A 23,227-nucleotide genomic window follows, 5' to 3' on the forward strand; every position below is an offset into this window, starting at 1 on the left:
AAATCATGTATAATATCAAACTTAACCAACTAACTATAATAATAACTACCTTACCTCACAGTTCCATGTTTGAGTGCAGTATCAAGGTTTGCAAGGAAGTTTTGAAGCCAGCAATGAACAGTTACCACGAACTAATTATGTTTGTACATTTCCCAACAATAACAATAATAAGCCAAATAACATCTCGTGAACAAAAATGTGGGTTCAATCGCATTTTCTCCTGTATTTTGACAGCAGTTACCTGATTTTATCTTGTCTTTTGACTGCACGCGCCTGGCTGAACTCTCCGAATCCATCCAATCACGGCTCTTATGCTGTTGACCAATGACGTGGACGTATGTAGGCTGGAATACGCCTCTAGCTGAAAACGGGCGTGGCTTTGGCTAACCTCGTTTGGGGAATAAAAGACGCGAATGGGATACTCTTCCTGTTCAGAGCAGATGACGTGAGAGAGGCTTTTCTGTTGCTGAAGCAAAAATGGAAGAGGCCATTATTGGCAGTCACATGACATGATGTTGCTTTTTTTAACCCCTTGTCATCCACTCTCCAAGGTACACGATCAACCTCCCCTTAATCTCCCCAAATCATAAGCATAAATGATGAAAAATGCATAAATGGAACAGACATTATTTAAATGTATGCTCTGTGAAGGCTCATAGAAAAGGGGCCAGAGAGAGAGAGAGAGAGAGAGAGAGAGAGAGAGAGAGAGAGAGAGAGAGAGAGAGAGAGAGAGAGAGAGAGAGAGAGAGAGAGACTTCCTGTCTGGGTAATTCCCCAGGCAGTGACAGACACACCAATAGACAAAGCATGGATACTTGCAGGTTGTGTTGACCAAATGTCAGATGGGGTCTGCAGTGAGCCAGCAAGCAAATGAGGGTAAGCAACCAGGCTAAAGCTCCTAATGGTAGTTATTTGTCTAGAATATTGCAAATTGCACAACCCTTAATTCATGTCTATGATAAATCTGTTGTATAAAAATAATTACATTCATTGAGAGAGAACAAACATTTTGAACATAATTGTTTACTGTCAGAGTGGCCAATAAACAGATTATAAAGTACTCTTGGGAGCAGATAGCCTACCAGTGTGAACATTTTCAATGCAAACCCATCCACCTTAAGTGTAGACAACATCTTCTTTTTGATTCACTATTTTCTTGTATGCTTTGAGAAAGACCTTTGAGTCAGAAAGCTTATGAGCACTATGAAAATACTATGAAAATATTATACAAAGTTAGACTACCATTTTGGTTGTTGCTATTCATTTTATTTTTGGGGGAAGACAAAGACATTACTATTCTATTGGTTTTCCTTAAGTTTAAAACACAAAACACACATGTTTTTTTGGGTAATGCTCAGGTAAAAAATAACTGTAGTATTTCAGGTTTACAAATATTTAAACAGTTAAAATTACAAACACATGAATGAGTAGATAGCATCTGTTGTTATGAGGTTAATCTTTATTGTTCCTTGAATGATGCTCCCTCTAACACTCTTAAGAAATTAGCACAATCCAATTTAAAGGTGCTTGCATTACACTGATCGATCCTCAAGAACAAAACAGAATGACACTATTGAGGCACGATATTCCACTGGTATTATTATAACAACCCTATACACCCTTACTCATATCTAACAACTGAAGACAACTCACTCAGATTCATCATGATTGTGAAACCTTTGAGTGATACTTGAATTGGCTACATATGATACAGGAAGTTGCTGAAATTAAAGGTATTTTAGATTTAATTGCTTCATTAAAGGTGGAATTTCTTGCCACATGTTGGTTATCTCACCTTCTGAAATACCTCTTGACATTTTGAAGAATATCACTTATAAATGTCTTAATTAGCTTTGTGAAACTAAATGATATAACAATGTTCACTTCTTCATCTTCTAGTGGTAGAGCCAAGTAAGCCAAGCCCCTCTCCAGCAGAGATTTCGGTTGGTGAAACTTCCTCCCCCTCTTCATTCATACCTCCTGCCATAATTGTCACTGCCCCATCCAAAGAGGACCTCTATGCTCAGCCACCCACCAAAAGTATAGAGGAGGCAAACAAGGAGCCACGACCTAGCAGGCAACCAATCTGTGTTGGTAGAGCGATCACTAACAAGGCATAACGATGTTGGAAAAAGTAAGGTCACATAAATACTACAGGCCTGCCACCCCCTTGAGCCAAAGATTCCCTATCCAACTGTGCTAGAGGAGTGCTAGAAGTACCAATTACAGTAATCCATTATAAGAAGTGGAAATAGATATGGACAGATTTGAGGAACAAAGTAATTTCTGGTGCTTTTTGGATGCATTACATATATTTGTTGTCATTTATCCCCAGCCTTAGAAAAAGTGGGGATATTATTGCACTATTTAATTCATATGAAGTGTGACTCAAGTGGATATGGACATATTTGTGGGAAAAGCTATTTCTAAATAGATGTAAATAAACAAGGTAATTTCAGTTCTGAGGGGAAGCGCATCTCACCGTCTTCAACCCCGGGAAAGCTTGTAGTCGTCCATTTAATAGACAAGGCATCGAGTGTGTGTTTTCCTGCCATTCATACTGTTTTGAATTTTTCTGGACGTATATTCGCTTACTGGTCACATTTTATGTAATCATATACAGCAAAGGGCGAATGAACCATAATCTTGGGCGTCCAAACAACAATGGAGACCGCTACAGATACTGACCCGGACCCCATAAAGCTGAAGTCGATCAAGAACAACAGAACGTTCACAGTACCGCAAAAACACAGGGTAAGCAACATGCAGTAGCTACTAGTTAGCTAGCTAGTGGGCATTTGATTGTTACGTGGGCAACGTACGCTTTAACAAATTACCGGCACCCTAATAGACAGCAAGGATACATCAAATGACGCCACTTCATTTAGTCGGAATGTATTTAAGACAATCTTATTAGCTGGACACAAATACGTTGATACGATTGCAAGTCGGGTGCCTTGTCTGTTTAATTTGGAACGTCACTCTCACACACACTGCCACGCAATGACGCTACCAGCCAAAAAGCTTTGTTTTGATGTCCCTTCACACCGTCAATGGAATGTCCTGACCTTAGAACTCAGTGACCCAGACAAAGCTGCCTGTGAGATCCCTCTAAATCCCAGCCAGGTTCATTTTGGCTGTATCAAACGGCATTGTGTGCTGAGAAAGTGATCTGGGGCAATTCCAAAGTAACAGTGACGCTGAAACTCAATTTTTCACTTTAAAATGTATGCCAAGCTAATACCATTGATCATAAAGTTTAAGAAACTATACACCAATATGCAGAAGTGAACATTTTACTCAAATACATTTACTTGTAACAGAATGACAGTAAAATATCCCTCAGTTGTTTATGTGACCACGTTTTCCAAAAACTGTTAAATATCTCATTCGAATTAAGATTCAAAGATGTCTGCAGAAAGAATGGAGTGTCAGCTATGATATGACACCTTGAGTTTGAAAAAAAATCTATTTTGATTATTGAACTACAGTAACTGAAGTGGCTCACCACCATTAACATAATGATGGTAACAGAGTGACATCATGGGTCCTAGATCTGTACTATACATAAATGCATAATTATGAATGTCATTCTCTTCAAGGTGATGTATCCTGAATAGGTACACAAAGGTAGAAAAATGTAATATCCTCCTTTGCATGTTTGGGTATTATTCTACACACTGGCTATTATTCGAATGAGCTCCGCCCCCAAACAAGACCAAATTTAGTTGGTCCAGACCAGACCAAATCTGTACCAATCATAGAAGTCTATGTTTCACAAATTTGGACATCACAGTAAAGCGCAGTAGAGTACAGCACAGCACAGCACAGTAGAGTAGAGTTCAGTACAGTAGAGCACAGTAGAGTATATTTAAATAGAGTACAGTAGCAAACAGTAAAGTAAAGAAAAGTAGAGTATAGTAGGCCTACAGTACAGCAGAGTACAGTACAGTAGAGCACAGTAGAGTACAGTAAGTAAATACAAATAGAGTATAGTTCAGTAGAGTATATTACATTAGTCATGTGTGCTCTACTTTACTGTAATGAACTCTACTCTACTGAACTGAACTATACTCTACTCTTCTTTATTATACTGTACTCTACTGTGCTCTACAGTTCTTTGCTGTACTGTGCGCTACTGCAACTGTGGTTTGTGACTACTATGATTTCCCATTGTGGCCAATTCAATTGCAGTCATTCTGTTACTGATATTTCAGTTACTCTGTTACCGATTTGGTAACAGAGTGACGCGTTGTAATCACTTTAATAATTTGAAGCAAAATTGTCCTCAGTAAAAAGACAAATTGGTAGGTCTACCTTTACTTGTTACTTCTGTGAACTTTCATAATCTTCCCTCCTCATGAGGGATAGAAAATATCTTAGATATGTGGGTTTTTGGTAATAGAATGGCAAGACACTAGGCAACATTTTTTCTACTTAAAGAACGCAAATTGTTTCCCCAAAACTATATATAAATGTTGATATTAGTTGGCATGGGCCTTTACTTCAACATTATTGTGTTTTGATATATTTCTAATACCTCTTAAGACTTTTTCTAGTAGATTAACACCCCTTTTCCATCTGTGTGACCAGAAACATTTTTAGGATAGAAAATGGTTGAAAAACATATCTATATACCACTGCTAGGTGATCTGAAAAGTATAGTCAATCGATCAACAATATAATAATACTCTTAGCAAAATGTTTTATCTTTAATTTACAATCTGTAGAAACTATGAGAATAGAAAGGTTCTGAACTTTTGTGAAACATCACAGCACAGTTGAAAAATATATGGCAAATATAAATCAAAACTGGATGGTCTTCAGAGATAGATGGGAGGGGTTGAGGGTAGTTGAAGGATGGGACTAAAAACAAACAAAGGATAACTAATGTAAAATATACTGTGTCCGTAAAATGTATATAGTATGTATAAGCTGGAAGTAGAAGCCTAAGTGTTGTTGTCCATTAGTTTACTCCAATTAGGGGAGGGGTGGTAGGGTTAGGGGACAATAAAATAAAAATAAAATAAAATATATATATATACAGTACCAGTCAAAGCGTTGGACACACCTAGTCATTCAAGGGTTTTTCTTTATTTTTTTACTATTTTCTACATTGTAGAATAATAATGAAGACATCAAAACTATGAAATAACACATATGGAATCATGTAGTAACCAAAAAAGTATTTTTTATTTGAGATTCTTCAAAGTAGCCACCCATTGCCTTGATGACAACTTTGTACACTCTTGGCATTCTCTCAACCAGCTTCACCTGGAATGCTTTTCCAAATGTCTTGAAGGAGTTCCCACATGTGCTGAGCACTTGTTGGCTGCTTTTCCTTCACTCTGCGGTCCGACTCATCCCAAACCATCTCAATTGGATTGAGGTCAGGTGATTGTGGAGGCCAGGTCATCTGATGCAGCACTCCATCACTCTCCTTGGTCAAATAGCCCTTACACAGCCTGGAGGTGTGTTTTTGGTCATTGTCCTGTTGAAAAACAAATGATAGTCCCCTAAGCGCAAACCAGATGGGATGGCGTATCGCTGCAGAATGCTGTGGTAGCCATGCTGGTTAAGTGTGCCTTGAATTCTAAATAAATCACAGACAGTGTCACTAGCAAAGCACCCCTACACCATCACACCTCCTCCTCCATGCTTCACAGTGGGCACCACACATGCGGAGATCATCCGTTCACCTACTCTGCATCTCACAAAGACACAGCGGTTGGAACCAAAAATCTCAAATTTCAGACCAAAGGACAGATTTCCACCGGCCTAATGTCCATTGCTTGTGTTTCTTGGCCCAAGCAAGTCTCTTCTTCTTGTTGGTGTCCTTTAGTAGTGGTTTCTTTGCAGCCATTCGACCATGAAGGCCTGATTCACGCGGTCTCCTCTGAACAGTTGATGTTGAGATGTGTCTGTTACTTGAACTCTGTGAAGCATTTATTTGGACTGCAATCTGAGGTGCAGTTAACTCTAATGAACTTATCCTCTTCAGCAGAGGTAACTCTGGGTCTTCCTTTCCTGTGGCGGTCCTCATGAGAGCCAGTTTCATCATAGCGCTTGATGGTTTTTGCGACTGCACTTGAATAAACTTTAAAAGTTCTTGAAATTCATGTCTTAAAGTAATGATGGACTGTCATTTCTCTTTGCTTATTTGAGCTGTTCTTGCCATAATATGGACTTGGTCTTTTACCAAATAGGGTTATCTTCTGCATACCACCCCTACCTTGTCAAAACACAACTGATTGTCTCAAACGCATTAAGTAGGAAAGAAATTACACAAATTAACTTTTAAGAAGGCACACCTGTTATTTGAAATGCATTCCAGGTGACTACCTCATGACACTGGTTGAGAGAATGCCAAGAGTGTGCAAAGCTGTCATCAAGGCAAAGGGTGGCTATTTGAAGAATCTCAAATAAAAAATATATTTAGATTTGTTTAACACTTTTTTGGTTACTACATGATTCCATATGTGTTATTTCATAGTTTTGATGTCTTCACTATTATTCTACAATGTAGAAAATAGTAAAAATAAAGAAAAAACCTGGAATGAGTAGGTGTGTCCAAACTTTTGACTGGTACTGTATATATATATATTGTATTTATAAAAAATTTAAAAAAACATATCTATGCCTTCATTTCCCAAAAATATAAACACTTTCATTTGACACCAAATGTGATATTCTCCTATAGACTACACATGTTGGTGCTCATGGGCCCTTTACATGGAAACTACATCTGTTGAGTTGCCAAAATAATAGCTTTATAGCAAAACATTAGAAGCTGCATTGTCACACATTTCCTCACAATTTATGTGTAAAGAACAGTTGCAGACGGCATTAGCAATAATTGCAAAGGAATTGATCAATTCTTGAAAAAAGTATGTATTTCCTCTCCTTCTGTTAGCTTGGGAACTGTAGGAGTGTGAAGGAATTTGAGAAACTGAACCGAATCGGCGAGGGAACATATGGAATTGTGTGTAAGTTATCCTTGATCTGTTATCACAGGATTGGCTGTTCTTAGAAAGAGATGATAAAATGGAGTAATTCACGGTACTGTCCAGAGCAACACAGATTAGGCCTACGCATAGGCCCTATTATTTAATTACCGGTAAGAAGATTTCATACTGTACAACTGTCTGTCTGTGTAAGTGCCTGTAAGCCTAGGTTAAAACACTGTATCCTGTTCACAGACAGAGCCCGAGACACCAGGTCTGATGACATTGTAGCACTGAAGAAGGTCCGGATGGACAAGGAAAAGGATGGTAGGCTGACAGCTGGGGTCTCAGCCACTTGCCTTGCTTCAGTTGCTTTTAGCAAAGTATACAATCGTTTTGAGACATTTCCATCATATTATTAGGTTATCTTTGTTATTTATGGCCTTTTATGTTCTGTGTTTGTTTTCCTCTGTTTGACTTGTGTTGTTCTACACACAGGGATCCCTATCAGTAGTCTGAGAGAGATTACCCTGCTGCTCAAGCTCAGACACCCCAACATAGTGGAGTTGAAGGAGGTGGTGGTGGGAAGTCACCTGGAGAGGTAGGCAGCACACACTCCTTACAGCACACACACACACTCCCTCTCAATATACCTTAACTTAATTCAATAGACAATGATAACATTTTTTGAAATGATTAAGCCTAGGCCTACTCTTTCTTAACAGAAAAAAACATTTGTTCACATACTCTGATTTAATGCTTGTGTCACAGTTTACAATGTTTCATTAAGTTGTAATTACTACAGTAACTCAACATTGTTGTTGCATAGTATTTTAGTTTTGGTGTATTCAGTATTTACCTGTCCCATCTTGGTTGTCTGTATTCAGTAGCCTACTTATCAGTAATAGACCTGTGTGTGTCTCTGCTCAGTCTCTTCCTAGTGATGAGTTACTGTGAGCAGGACCTGGCCAGTCTGCTGGAAAACATGCCAACACCTTTCTCAGAGGCACAGGTACAACAGTGAAAAGTATCAAGTATTAAAGAATGTCCTCTTGTCTGGTTTCTGCTACTGTATTGATACTACACAACATTGATTATTTTAGAGAGCTGTGTGTTGAAATGTCCCTCCTTCAGGTGAAGTGTATTGCCCTGCAGCTGCTGAGAGGTCTGGATTATCTTCACCTCAACTTTATTCTGCACAGGTCAGACACGTTCACTGTCAAACTCCATATCTGCATATCTCAGACTTGTGCTGTTATTTAGGATGGAATATACTTCAGTCTGTTTTGGGATATATTTATTTGATTATAATAATGGATCTGAATTCTGTAATGAATTTGTGGTGTGTACTCTTGAGTGCAACCTTTCAATGCTTAGCGGTCATTTAGTTTGCTACTTTATTAAATGGCATGACTATGTGGCAGGGATCTGAAGGTGTCCAATCTACTGATGACAGACAAAGGCTGTGTAAAGATTGGTGAGTCATCACCATACAACTGCTGTGCTCTTGGATGATGTTTGTATGCATGTACTCCTTTCGTTGAACAACAATACCTGAATGATTTTAAATCTGCACTGTTCTTAACAAAATGCTTTAACTGTACTGTTTTTACTTCTGAATAGTGAACGTTTTACCTACTGTAACATGCATAACAATTAGCAATGTGCAGAACAATTAATTTGACATAGTTTATAACCAGTTTACAACATTATTTAACAATGCTGCTGTCAGTTATTGTGTGTAAAAGCATGCTTCTGTCAATGGTTGATTGTGCTAATGGTTCCCTCTCTATCCAGCTGACTTTGGCTTGGCACGTTGCTACGGTATCCCCTTACAGCCTATGACGCCCCGGGTGGTGACATTGTGGTGAGTCAGTCCTTCAACCTCAACTTTCTCCAAAGGCACTGATCCCTAACCCTCCCTGAGCCTCATCAGCTCCTGTTATTTCGCTCTCTCTCTCTCGCTCCAGGTACAGAGCCCCAGAGCTCCTCCTAGGGACCAAGACTCAGACCACAGCCTTAGACATGTGGTAATTTGTTTTAAGTCTCTACTTTGTCCATACACATAAGATACATAGGTCACATATGCTTTTAAACCTATTTAGAATTGTGTCACTATCACAGAGCTCCCTCTCTTCCAAACAAGCTCTAACATACAGAGAGAGTTGTCTATGTCATGTATGTACAGTACCAGTTAAAAGTTTGGACACACCTACTCATTCCAGGGTTTTTCTTTATTTTTACTATTTTCTACATAGTAGAATAATAGTGAAGACATCAAAACTATGAAATAACACATATGGAATCATGTAGTAACCAAAAAAGTGTTAAACAAATTAAAATATATTTTTTATTTGAGATTCTTCAAATAGCCACCCTTTGCCTTGATGACAGCTCTGCACACTTGGCATTCTCTCAACCAGCGTCATGAGGTAGTCACCTGGAATGCATTTCAATTAACAGGTGTGCCTTCTTGAAAGTTAATTTGTGGAATTTCTTTCCTTACATTTACATTTACATTTTAGTCATTTAGCAGACGCTCTTATCCAGAGCGACTTACAGGAGCAATTAGGGTTAAGTGCCTTCTTAATGCGTTTGAGCCTTCAGTCACCCCGCTATCATACAGAAGGCGAGGTCAGTACAGGTGCATCAAATTTGGGACCGAGAGGCTGAAAAACAGCTTCTATCTCAAGGCCATCAGACTGTTAAACAGCCATCACTAGTACAGAGAGGCTGCTGCCTACATACAGACTTGAAAATCACTGGCCACTTTAATAAATGGAACACTAGTCACTTTAATAATGCCACTTTAATAATGTTTACATATCTTGCATTACCCATCTCATATGTATATACTGTATTCTATACTATCTTAATAATGTTTACATATGTGGTCCTCTGTAGCTCAGCTGGTAGAGCACGGCGCTTGTAACGCCAAGGTAGTGGGTTCGATCCCCGGGACCACCCATACACAAAAATGTATGCACGCATGACTGTAAGTCGCTTTGGATAAAAGCGTCTGCTAAATGGCATATTATTATTATTATTACATATCTTGTATTACCCATCTCATATGTATATACTGTATTCTATACTATCTATTGCATCTTAGCATATGCCACTCTGATAATGACATTGCTCATCCATATATTTATATATTCTTATTCCATTCCTTTACTTAGATTAGTGTGTATTAGGTTTTTGTTGTGGAACTGTTAGATATTACTTGCTAGATATTGCTGCACAGTCAGAACTAGAAGCACAAGCATTTCGCTACACTCGCAATAACGTCTGCTAACCATGTGTATGTGACCAATACATTTGATTTGATTTGAGCCAATCAGTTGTGTTGTAACAGGGTAGGGGGGTATACAGAAGATAGCCCTATTTGGTAAAATACCAAGTCCATATTATGGCAAGAACAGCTCAAATAAGCAAAGAGAAATGACAGTCCATCATTACTTTAAGACATGAAGGTCAGTCAATACGGAAAATCTCAAGAACTTTGAACGTTTTTTCAAGTGCAGTCGCAAAAACCATCAGGCGCTATGATGATACTGGCTCTCATGAGGACCACGACAGAAATGGAAGACCCAGAGTTACCTCTGCTGCAGATGATATAAGTTCATTAGAGTTACCAGCCTCAGAAATTGCAGCCCAAATAAATGCTTCACAGAGTTCAAGTAACAGACACATCTCAACATCAACTGTTCAGAGGGGACTGTGTGAATCAGGCCTTCATGGTCGAATTGCTGCAAAGAAACCGCGACTAAAACACACCAATAATAAGAAGAGAACTGCTTGGGCCAAGAAACACGAGCAATGGACATTAGACCGGTGGAAATGTGTCCTTGCTCTGGAGTCCAAATTTGAGATTTTGGGTTCCAACCGCGGTGTGGGTGAACGGATGATCTCTGCATGTGTATTTCCCACCTTAAAGCATGGAGGAGGAGGTGTTATGGTGTGGGGGTTCTTTGCTGGTGACACTGTCTGTGATTTATTTAGAATTCAAGGCACTATTAACCAGCATGACTACCACGGCATTCTACAGCGATACGCCATCCCATCTGGTTTGGGCTTAATGGGACTATCATTTGTTTTTCAACATGACAATGACCCAACACACCTCCAGGCTGTGTAAGGGCTATTTTTCCAAGAAGGAGAGTGATGGAGTGCTGCATCAGATGACCTGGCCTCCACAATCCTCCGACCTCAACCCAATTGAGATAGTTTGGGATGAGTCGGACCGCAGAGTGAAGGAAAAGCATCCAATAAGTGCTCAGCATATGTGGGAACTCCTTCAAGACTATTGGAAAAGTATTTAAGGTGAAGCTGGTTGAGAGAATGCCAAGAGTGTGCAAAGCTGTCATCAAGGCAAAGGGTGGCTATTTGAAGATTCTCAAATATAAAATATACTTTGATTTGTTTAACACTTTTTTGGTTACTACATGATTCCATATGTGTTATTTCATAGTTTTGATGTCTTGACTATTATTCTACAATGTAAAAATAAAGAAAAACCCTTGAATGAGTAGATGTGTCCAAACTTTTGACTGGTAGTGTAGTTGTCCCCTTTCAGTTACGGAACTTGACTCTGTTCTAAATAGGATCCTCTCTGTTCTAGCAGAGAATCTCCCCTCCCATCCATACATCAACCCTCCAGAGAGTATTTTCATGGAATAGTCACCAATGTTTATTACCATACCATCTGTATAACCGTACTGGTATCTCATATTTCTCCAGGGCGGTGGGCTGCATCCTGGCCGAGCTGCTTGCGCATAAACCTCTGCTGCCAGGGGGTTCTGAGATCCAACAGGTGGACCTCATAGTGCAACTGCTGGGTACCCCTAATGAAAACATCTGGCCGGTAATGTCTCTCTCCTAGTGCTGAGCGATTAACCAAAATGTTTTTGTTTTTTACAAATTGACCTACATCGGTTCAATTATATGAATTCCATTTAATTCAGGGTTTTCTGTGAGCTCAATGCGCACATTGCGCTGCAGTTTCTCTAGAGATAAATCAGATCATGCCCAAACTGTGTGACGTAGTAGGGAGTTGTAGTTTCCAACAGGCCAATGTTCTACATAGTTTAGCACAGAAAACTTGATAATTAACTACAATGACCATAATCCATTGCGCGGCTACTTGTCCAGTCTGTGTTTCTTTTATGCCTGCTACATAAGAGACAGAAGAATGCACAATCAAGAAGGGATACATAGAGAGCAGTTGCTTCGCGAGGTATTGCCTTATTTACTTTGAAGAACTACTAAAATAGTGATTTTGTCAGACTGCATAGGCAACAGATCTATAGAGAGGAGATGATGACTTGGAATGAAATAATAAAGTCATCAAATAAAACAAATGTAATATACACAACAACTGAAATATTTGATTAAAGTAATGTGAATTATTGATGGTTAATAAATGATAAGTAGTCGTGGGCAGTCACTACCATCATGGGACTTTTATTAATTGTTTTATTCTGTGTTGTTACAGCATTCAACACACATAATGCATAGTGAATTTAATGTAATAAAAATTAAATTGAAAATGGTGATAATCTAACCAAAACCGACCTCAAAAATCACCAATCGCTCAGTACTACTCTCTCCTAAAGAATCACAGAATTTAGGATTTTACCATTCCAAAAGTTTAATTTTGGAGTCACTTAATATTAATACATTTTACACTATGCAACAACCAATGATAGTAGTTTCTCCTCAAAAAAGAATATTGTCGGTTAACGCCTGTCTGTTGTGTTTTTAATTTTGCAGGGCTTCACTCGTCTTCCCCTAGTTGGACAGTACAGTTTGAGGAAACAACCATACAACAATCTGAAGAATAAGTTCACCTGGTTGTCTGATGCAGGGCTGCGCTTACTCAACCTACTCTTCATGTACAATCCTCTACGCAGGTAACTACCAAAGAACAAACCTGCACAGCATTATACATACATGAAGAGACCCGCATACAGTTCTACACATTCTGTCATTCACATATTTACACACTCCTTCAATATGGTATACACAGAAACCTTAAATTAAGACATGTACAGTATACTTCCTTTCACTCCTGCATGGCTCACAAGTGTTTCTTGTCTCTGTTAGGGCCACAGCTAAGGACTGCTTGGAGAGTTCCTACTTTAAGGAGAAACCTTTGCGTAAGTGTGGCCTCAGGGTTATATGACAGAAGGGATTGGAACAGTTTTTGTGGAATGAAATAAGTGATTAACGTCTGTCTTTTTCACTTTTTAGCTTGTGAGGCTGACCTGATGCCAACCTTCCCTCATCATCGCAATAAAAGGGCAGCCCCAGCTGTAGAGAGCCAATCAAAACGCAATAAAGTGTAACTTCATTAACATCCTTGATCGCAGTTTCAATGAATGAATGACAATCTTACAGATATATGGACGTTTACTACTACACATAGATTATGTACCTGGTTGTAAAAAAAACGTGTTAGTTGTCATAGAATGCATGTACCTAGCAGTAATTATCCAAATGGATGGGGTGCTGGTAAGCTTTCAAGTATTCCACAGTTCAGCCTTCAGTTACTGCTTGCAAAATCCTATTTCTTTCACTGTGTGTCTGATGAATATCCATAAGTATGTGATTAACATGCATAAGTTCAATTGAATTCACCAATGTTGCTTTGTTTTTTGAATGGATGTTGGTTAACCTTTGACAGTGAGGTTCAAGGAACCAAGAGGATTTGGTTTGCTGTATTCATGTACATAGACATTTTATCTCTTGAAATTCCTTGAATATTGTAGTTTAGTTTTAATAAACTGCTTTTTCAAATTAATGTGTGTGGAAAGTTTAGCTACATCATTTGGAAAGGCAGCACATGTATATTTAAATTACCTGATTCGAAACTTGTGGACAAAAATATGGGTAGAAATAAATAAAGGTTGTAGTCTTTATTAGCCAGTGAAATGCTATATAATAACAGGGATAATGTAAAGTTGAAATATAATCATCACAAATCTTATTATTTTTAAATTCAGGTTTTATTAAGTCAGGGTAACTTGGTTATCATGGATATGTGTAACAGCAGTGAGATCCCCTCTGGGACCAGAACTGACTTCAGTATTACTGAACCGATACCCCCAACTATACAGAGACACAGCAATACTATTATGACATGTTGGAACAATGTGATCATGTCTGTCATGGAACTATTATTTTCAATGCTCAAATCCAGAAATAGAAAAGGGCTCTTGTCCCCATCTTCAGTCACATAACATGTCAACAGAGAAATACTGAAATCTAAACACCTCTCCCACTCAATGATGAGATAAAATAAATAATCATAAATAGTGTACGTAACACTGCCTGTAACATAGGGGCAGCTCTAGTGGGGACTGGGAGAGGTGGCAACACTGGAGCAGCTATGGTCAGTCAAAAGCAAAGTAAACAGAGCGATCATACACAAGACATACATTAAGGCTGCGTTTAGACAGGCAGCCCAATTCTGATATTTTTTCCACTAATTGGTCTTTTGACCAATCACATCAGATATTTTTCAGAGCTGATCTGATTGGTCAAAAGATCAGCCTATGACTTACACATTGAATAAAACATGTATGCACTTACACACATGCGAGACAAGAGCTATGTTACATGTAATTGTTCAAAGCTCTTCACCCCTCCTTCATAATGATTAACAACTTTAAAAAGTGCAGGATGGCAAAGAAAAATATAGTCTCAGTCTTCAGGACTGCAATAGTGTATGATCGGAGGGAAATAATATTTATGAGGTTAAAATGCTCCATCATTCTTGCCAATGCAGGTTAGTCGAACAAGTCCAAGTTTGTAGTGTGGTAGTACTGCAGCTATTACTTGACAGGAGGTTGTATGAATGGGGCTTGAGAGGAGAGACAGGGTAAGGAGTAGTGAAGCCCCTGGCTGACCAGGACCTCTCAGCCCTCCTGTCCAAAGTCCTCTGTGAACTTCCTGACCTTGAACAAGTCCTCAGTGTTGACTGTGGGACGCGTGGTGGACAGGGACCGCAGCATGTCAGACTGGAGGGCAGAGGACAAACCATTAGCACTGTTCAGTATTTGTACAAATATGAGTGTGTAATGCCTGAATGTGTATGTTGAAAAACAGCATGTACACTACCGTTCAAAAGTTTGGGGTCACTTAGAAATGTCCTTGTTTTCGAAAGAAAAGCAATTTTTTTGTCCATTAAAATATCAAATTGATCAGAAATACAGTGTAGACATTGTTAATGTTGTAAATGGCTATTGTAGCTGGAAACGGCTGATTTTAATGGAATATCTACATAGGCGTACAGAGGCCAATTATCAGCAACCATCAGTCCTGTGTTCCAATGGCACGTTGTGTTTGCTAATCCAAGTTTATCATTTTAAAAGGCTAATTGATCATTAGAAAACCCTTTTGCAATTCACAGCTGAAAACTGTTGTGCTGATTAATGAAGCAATAAAACTGGCCTTCTTGAGACTAGTTGAGTATCTGGAGCATCAGAAATTATGGGTTCGATTATAGGATCAAAATGGCCAGAAACAAAGAACTTTCTTCTGAAACTCGTCAGTCTATTCTTGTTCTGAGAAATTAAGGCTATTCTCCATGCGAGAAATTGCCAAGAAACTGAAGATCTCGTACAACGCTGTGTACTACTCCCTTCACAGAACTAGCAGCTTCATTAAATAGTACCCGCAAAACACCAGTCTCAACGTCAACAGTGAAGAGGCGACTCCGGGATGCTGACCTAGGCAGAGTTGCAAAGAAAAAGGCATATCTCAGACTGGCCAATAAAAAGAAAAGATTAAGATGGGCAAAAGAACACAGACACTGGACTTTTTCTTTGCAACTCTGCCTAGGTCAGCATCCCAGAGTCGCCTCTTCACTGTTGACGTTGAGACTGGTGTTTTGCGGGTACTATTTAATGAAGCTGCTAGTTGAGGACCTGTGAGGCGTCCGGTTCTCAAACTAGACACTAATGTATTTGTCCTCTTGCTCAGTTGTGCACCGGGGCCTCCCTACTCCTCTTTCTATTCTGGTTTGAGCCAGTTTGCGCTGTTCTGTGAAGGGAGTAGTACACAGCGTTGTACGAGATCTTCAGTTTCTTGGCAATTTCTTGCATGGAATAGCCTTAATTTCTCAGAACAAGAATAGACTGACGAGTTTCAGAAGAAAGTTATTTGTTTCTGGCCATTTTGATCCTGTAATCGAACCCACAATTTCTGATGCTCCAGATACTCAACTAGTCTCAAGAAGGCCAGTTTTATTGCTTCTTTAATCAGCACAACAGTTTTCAGCTGTGCTAACATATAATTGCAAAAGGGTTTTCTAATGATCAATTAGCCTTTTAAAATGATAAACTTGGATTAGCAAACACAACGTGCCATTGGAACACAGGACTGATGGTTGCTGATAATTGGCCTCTGTACGCCTATGTAGATATTCCATAAAATAATCAGACGTTTCCAGCTACAATAGCCATTTACAACATTAACAATGTCTACACTGTATTTCTGATCAATTTGATGTTATTTTAATGGACAAAATATTTGCTTTTCTTTCGAAAACAAGGACATTTCTAAGTGACCCCAAACTTTTGAACGGTAGTGTATGTGTGAGTGAGCATTGTGAGTGTCAGTGTTGTGGATGTGTGTTTCTCACCATGCAGACGATGGGCTCCAGCAGCTTGTCGCTAGGCACATCCATCCAGGTTAATTCTATGGCAGCTGGGTCCCCAGGTGAACACGGGGTCAGAAGGTCATCCACCATCAATTGACTGTTGGCACGGGATGGCCCTCGCACCTTGAGTACCATAACAAACAAACAAACTATCTTAAATCTCCTCAGTAGTAGAGAAAGAGATACACCTTTAGTGTGTTGTACAAGAGTCAACTGCAAAAGAGTTCCTACATCATGGGCAATGTTCCCTCTAAGCTGCGCGCGGATACGCAGTAGCCCAAGACTGCCACGCAGAGCGCAGAAGAAATATCAGCCCATTGAGAGAAGCATGAGATTGAACTTCACTCAACTTTCTAGAGTTTTCCCTGTTAGTTACCACTATCAACGTTTCCCTTTACTGTGGGAATTGTGATCGAATCAACGCAATATTAGCCACTTTCAATGCAACATACCGAAACAAACTATGCAAGAGATTTTGTTGTAGGATTCTGTTGTGCACGACACATACTCTACACAGACTGTGTAGCCAATCAGAGTTGCAGTAGGCCTATATGCAAATAGACCATTGTCATATATGGATATGTGGTTTTACTTTAAACTGGACTGTGTTTACAGTTGTGGTCGTGAGTAGATGCGCTTGTTTTGAGATCAAAGTGAGAGCTGCATGTAGCCACGTGTGCACATTTTGTTCATATCCTTTGCTAGTTAGTGAGTTATTAGTCCAGTTATAGATCATTTGTAGTCAGTAATAGGCAAGTGATTGCTTCCTACAAGAGCACAAACGTATACATTTCTAGACATCTTTGAAAAGCTAGTCAGGTAAAGAGCTTTTCTTTTTGTCTTAAAGGGGCAGTGCTGTATTTTGAGTCAGGCTTGAATAAGCAAAGTAGCCAATAGGAAGAGGGTGGCATAATTTGTCTGATTCTCTATAATAATGGTATGGGAATAATAATGCATTTTATTTTGTCAAGTGGTAGCTTGCATCAAACAATAACATTTTCAGTCACCTCCTTGTCTGAAGGACAAGTGGATAAACAGGTTAATGTCAAACCCTGCATGTTTTTTTTCTCCAAAAGTCTCAATGAATGTAGGCCTACATTGAACACCACACATTGGCTGCTACTGTAGGTTGGATGATAGAACAGCTATTATGGGACGAATTTACTCCATTGTTTTTGATGGTAGGCCACTCTGCTAGGCCTACATTATGATCAAATAGCCACAGTAGCCTACTTCGCCACTCTTAAAACTGTAACTTAAAGCAGGTACAGCCTCAATGTTCATAGTAAACGCGCGCTGGAAGTTGCACAGAATTTTCACAAAGTTCAAGTTTGCACACAGCAGACCTGAAATTTGCTCAGTGCGGCCATTTTGTTGAGGGAACATTGATCATGGGTATAAATTACCTTTTTGAAGTGTGTGGCTGACTGCACTTTCCTGACAGGCTGCATGAGGGCATCTCGTACGATGACGCTGATGTCAGCCCCGGAGTAGCCTTCTGTCTTTTTGGCAAGCTGACGCAGGTCTGCGTCACTCAGGCTGTGGGGTGTGTTGCCCAGGTGCAGCCGGAACATCTGGGACCTGGCGGGCTCCTCTGGGAGAGGGATGTAGATACGCTTCTCAAACCTGAAGGTGACATAATTCTGATGAGAATGCTTGATGATGACTATTGTATCCATTAGGAAATTATTTTTGCTTGAACAATACAACACAAAACATTTCCCATTTTGGGTGTTTATCTACTGTTGTACAAACAATTCAAGAAAAATCCAGGGCTGGTCTTCCACTCAATGGAATCTACATTAATAGGTACAGACAGTTTAATCAAATATTCAGTCTTTATCATTACTTTTGTGAATCTGTTAAAACAACAAACATACTGTATGACCCATCCCAACTTGTCCCTTTATTGACTACTGACCTTCTCCGGATGGCAGCATCCAGAACCCAGGGAATGTTAGTGGCCCCAAGGGTGAGGATTCCATCGTTGTTGTTGCCCACACCTGTCAATCAGAGAGGAGGAATGAAGACTATGTAAGCCTGTTGCTTATATAGAACATGTTACGCATTGAATCGGAAAGGTCAAGTCAACTGATGCAGTAGACTTAAGTTAAGTCCTCTTTGATGGGGTGTTTGTTTGATCTGAAGTGTAAAAGGTGTCTTGGCAGAAAGTGGGGAGTGGGTGTAGACTGTAGACTAAATTCTCACCTTGCATCTGTACCAGGAACTCGGTCTTAATCCGCCGGGCTGCCTCACTCTCATTCTCATTCCTGGAGCCACAGAGCGAGTCCACCTCGTCAATAAAGATGATGGAGGGCTTGTGCTGGCGGGCAAGATCAAACAGGTTCTTCACCAGTCTGACGGATGGAGAGAGAAAGATAGGCACAAACATTCAACAGGATACATAAGTATCAGTGACAAAAATTTTTTTGTCCAATCAGGTGTGGATGCATAATTGAGATTTACACAAACAGTAGAATTACAAATTAGAAATTATGTCTCACTTCTCACTCTCTCCAAGCCACTTGGACATGAGGTCTGATGATGACACAGAGAAGAAGGTGGAGTTGTTGGCTTCTGTGGCTACTGCTTTGGCCAGGTAAGACTTTCCTGTCCCAGGTGGTCCAAAGAGAAGAATCCCTCTCCATGGAGTGCGTTTGCCTGCAACCAGAGACACATTGAAGCATAATGAACAAATAGACAGAAAACACATACAGTATTATATCATTATGGCGACACGTCCATGCAGAAGATAGCGAGAGAGTATACAGTGCCTTCAGAAAGTATTCAGACCCCTTGACTTTTTCCACATTTTGTTACAGCTTTATTCAAAAATTTATTTAAAAAAAATTCCCCCTCAATCTACACACAATACCCAATAATGACAAAGCAAAAACAGTTTGAAATTTTTGCTAATTTATTAAACATAAAAAAACGGAAATATAACATTTACATAAGTATTCAGACCCTTTACTCAGTACTTTATTGAAGCACCTTTGGCAGCGATTACAGCATCGAGCCTTCTTGGGTATGACGCTACAAGTTTGGCACACCTGTATTTGGAGAGTTTCTCCCATTCATCTCTGCAGATCCTCTCAAGCTCTGTCGGGTTGGATGGGGAGCGTTGCTGCACAGCTATTTTCAGGTCTCTCCAGAGATGTTCAATCAGGTTCAAGTCCGGGCTCTGGCTGGGCCACTCAGTGACATTCAGAGACTTGTCCCGAAGCCACTCCTGCGTTGTCTTTGCTGTGTGCTTAGGGTCGTTGTCCTGTTGGACGGTGAACCTTCACCCCAGTCTGAGGTCCTGAGCTCTCTGGAGCAGGTTTTCATCAAGGGTCTCTCTGTACTTTGCTCCGTTCATCTTTCCCTCGATCCTGACTAGTCTCCCAATCCCTGCCGCTGAAAAACATCCCCACAGCATGATGCTGCCACCACCATGCTTCACCGTAGGGATGGTGCCAGGTTTCCTCCAGATGTGAAGCTTGGCATTCAGGCCAAAGAGATCAATCTTGGTTTCATCAGACCAGAGAATCTTGTTTCTCATGGTCTGAGAGTCTTTAGGTGCCTTTTGGCAAACGCCAAGCGGACTGTCATGTGCCTTTTACTGAAGAGTGGCTTCCGTCTGGCCACTCTACCATAAAGGCCTGATTGGTGGAGTGCTGCAGAGATAGTTGTCCTTCTAGAAGGTTCTCCCATCTTGACAGAGGAACTCTAGAGCTCTGTCAGAGTGACAATCGGGTTCTTGGTCACCTACCTGACCAAGGCCATTCTCACCCGATTGACCAGTTTGGCCGGGCGACCAGCTCTAGGACGAGTCTTGGTGGTTCCCAACTTCTTCCATTTAAGAATGATGGAGGCCACTGTGTCCTTGGGGACCTTCAATGCTGCAGACATTTTTTGGTACCCTTCCCCAGATCTGTGCCTCGACACAATCCTGTCTCCCTCGACCTCATGGCTTGGTTTTTGCTCTGACATGCACTGTCAACCGTGGGACCTTATATAGACAGGTGTGTGCCTTTCCAAATCATGTCCAATCAATTGTATTTACCACAGGTGGACTCCAATCAAGTTGTAGAAACATCTCAAGGTTGATCAATGGAAACAGGATGCACCTGAGCTCAATTTCGAGTCTCAGAGCAAAGATTCTGAATACTTATGTAAATAAGGTATTTCTGTTTTTAATTTTTAATACATTTGCAAACATTTCAAAAAAACTGTTTTCGCTTTGTCATTATGGGGTATTGTGTGTAGATTGCTGAGATTTTTTTTTATTCAATCCATTTTAGAAAGCGGCTGTAACGTAACAAAATGTGGAAAAAGTCAAGGGGTCTGAATACTTTCCGAAGGCACTGTATATGTGAGAAATAAAAGGCAGACTAACCTGTGAAGAGGTGAGGGAATTTAATTGGCAGGATTACAGCTTCCTTCAGGGCCTCCTTAGCTCCCTCCAGTCCAGCTACATCGTTCCACCTGACATTGGGCTTTTCCATTACAATGGCACCTGTACCAGGACATGGATCAGTTTAGCATCCAAGTTAATTTCCTTCATGAACATGACACACAGTTTAGACAGCTGGTGTGTGAAAGAGGAGACACACTCACCCATCAGTTGCTCCTGCAGTTTCTTTCTCTCTGGGTTTTCACCCTCACTGTCACTGTCACTCCTAGAAGGAATGTGTACATGTGAAACAAACTATTTGGTGCCGGTGACTATGTGGCCCTTGTTATTGTCTGCAATGCATGCATACACAGTGTTTGTTGTCTGTTTAGCAAAGTGTTATTTCCTAGGTATGCTTGTGTTAATGTAGGCCAGTGTCTGTGTGAACAGATGTGTGACGTCAACGTACTTATCATTACTCTGTGCTTCCTTGACAGGCTTCTTCCCTGCTTTTTCTTTGTTTTTCAAGAAATCTTTGAGTTTCTCGGCCCGGTCTAGGTACTGCATACACTTCCCACGTATGCTCTCCTTTGCCTTGTCACTGTGGGCCTCATCTGGAAGAAGAGATCAAAATACATTACTTTTTGCCTCCATAAACAACAACCTTATTTCCACTCTGCATACTTAAACAAATTGGACTGGGCCAGGAAAATATTAAATTTCACTCTCACACTTGATAGCATGCAGGAAGTACTCCACTGCATGCTGGTAAAGGCGCAAGGCCTCCTCATAGTTCTTGTTCTTGTCCTCCTCTGTGGCTTTGGTCACAAGATCAATCGCTTTCTGTGTGAGGGAAGAGAGGAAGGGATGAACGATAAAAAAATAGGGGAGTCCAGGTTCAGACCATGGATCAAACCAAACAAATAAACTGTAGATTTACCTTTAAGGTTGGAATCCATATACTGTAACAGATTATAGCTGACATTTACAGACTTACTAATAACTACTAATACTAACTAGACTTGACCAGCAAACTATTTTGTTTGCAAGACATTCCATTACAAGATAGATACATGGCCTCGTAACAGTTATTTGTGCCAATGTTCAAACAAACAACAGTGGAAAATGTGGTGTTATTGTTGTAGCTACAGTATTCAGTTCAATAAAAAGTTGACTGGTAACTATTAAACAGAATGTATAATAGTGTAGCTCGTAAACTAATGGTGATAACGTCAGATAGATTTTGTTGACACAAGTTAGCAAGCTACGTTAGCTAGTTAACGTTAGCTAGCTAGCTAATGTTTTTCTACCTGTAATGTTGACGTTGTCATTTCATCTCACTCTTCTACTCTTCGCCCAGCGTCTCTGATGCTAATTCAAGGTATCTTTCAAAATATGTTTGCTATATTTTCAGGAGAGAGGTTGCTGCAATAATCATGACAAAGGTAGCTTCGCTAGCCTATTTGACAGCGGGGATTCGACAGCCACGGCCCAGGCAACAGCAACAACCGTAGCTAGTGGTAACTACAGACAATCATGCAGCGTCTGCGTCACTCCTGAAAGAGAAGAAAAACAGAGGTGCTGCTGCGTAGCGGACAGGATGATGACTGAGTCAGATGTTATTTTTTTAGGAGAGGAGTGGCACCGTATTGCGAAATCTATATATTTTTAGTTTGGCTTTTCTGAACCAGCTTTCTTTCCACTGCAATGACAGACAACAAAACCATTTGTTACAGTTGGACATTAACATGTTTTATTCTTATAGATATTTACATTTTAGATTATTACATTATTATCATACATTGCATATATCTTAATGCAGGCTTGGAAGTCTAAAATACTTTGCATATAACAGGTTTGCAGCAGCAGTGTTTCTCCTATGCTTTCTCTGCTAAATGATTGTGTGGAACGCAAGCTGCCACATGTAACTTTGGTTAAATAACCCTTTCTCCAAAAAAAGAAGCGTTGCTATAACAGTATACAGCTCAAAACTAACAACCAAAAGGAAAACAAAGATATGACAGTTTGTCAAACTGTGAAATGCGAATTAAGATACATTCATGGGTAAACTAAGGTGGCTATCAAGCTTGAAACGGAACAGTTCAGGTCTGTATTGATAGAAATGTCCATTATTAGAAGTAGGCCTACAGAGACTGAATTGGGATAGAGTTCAGTCATACAGTTGGCAGCATCCACTAGGCCCCACTTACAGTATCCGCTTACATACTGAGACAAGCT

The 23,227-nt window shown here is 40.0% G+C and overlaps 2 protein-coding genes across 2 annotated transcripts; one reads left to right on the top strand and one right to left on the bottom strand.

Moving 5' to 3' along the window:
- Positions 1-2,505: 2,505 nt before the first annotated feature.
- On the top strand, positions 2,506-13,747 carry cdk10 (cyclin dependent kinase 10). Its single transcript, XM_084171510.1, has 13 exons — positions 2,506-2,754; positions 6,914-6,986; positions 7,200-7,271; positions 7,443-7,545; positions 7,875-7,956; positions 8,079-8,146; positions 8,369-8,421; positions 8,742-8,811; positions 8,915-8,974; positions 11,688-11,811; positions 12,720-12,859; positions 13,053-13,105; positions 13,200-13,747. The coding sequence occupies exons 1-13, from the start codon at positions 2,665-2,667 to the stop codon at positions 13,292-13,294; spliced, it is 1,083 nt and encodes a 360-aa protein (XP_084027636.1). The 5' UTR covers positions 2,506-2,664; the 3' UTR covers positions 13,295-13,747.
- A 102-nt stretch (positions 13,748-13,849) lies between these two features.
- vps4a (vacuolar protein sorting 4 homolog A) lies at positions 13,850-22,572 on the bottom strand. Its single transcript, XM_084171408.1, has 11 exons — positions 22,300-22,572; positions 21,721-21,832; positions 21,459-21,603; positions 21,214-21,275; positions 20,993-21,112; positions 19,116-19,272; positions 18,820-18,968; positions 18,533-18,614; positions 18,018-18,237; positions 16,594-16,734; positions 13,850-14,968 (listed from the first exon to the last, which is right to left on the bottom strand). The coding sequence occupies exons 1-11, from the start codon at positions 22,318-22,320 to the stop codon at positions 14,867-14,869; spliced, it is 1,311 nt and encodes a 436-aa protein (XP_084027534.1). The 5' UTR covers positions 22,321-22,572; the 3' UTR covers positions 13,850-14,866.
- Positions 22,573-23,227: the final 655 nt, after the last annotated feature.

Source organism: Coregonus lavaretus (assembly GCF_964263955.1).
Source record: "Coregonus lavaretus genome assembly, chromosome: 11".
NCBI classification, from domain to species: domain Eukaryota; kingdom Metazoa; phylum Chordata; class Actinopteri; order Salmoniformes; family Salmonidae; genus Coregonus; species Coregonus lavaretus.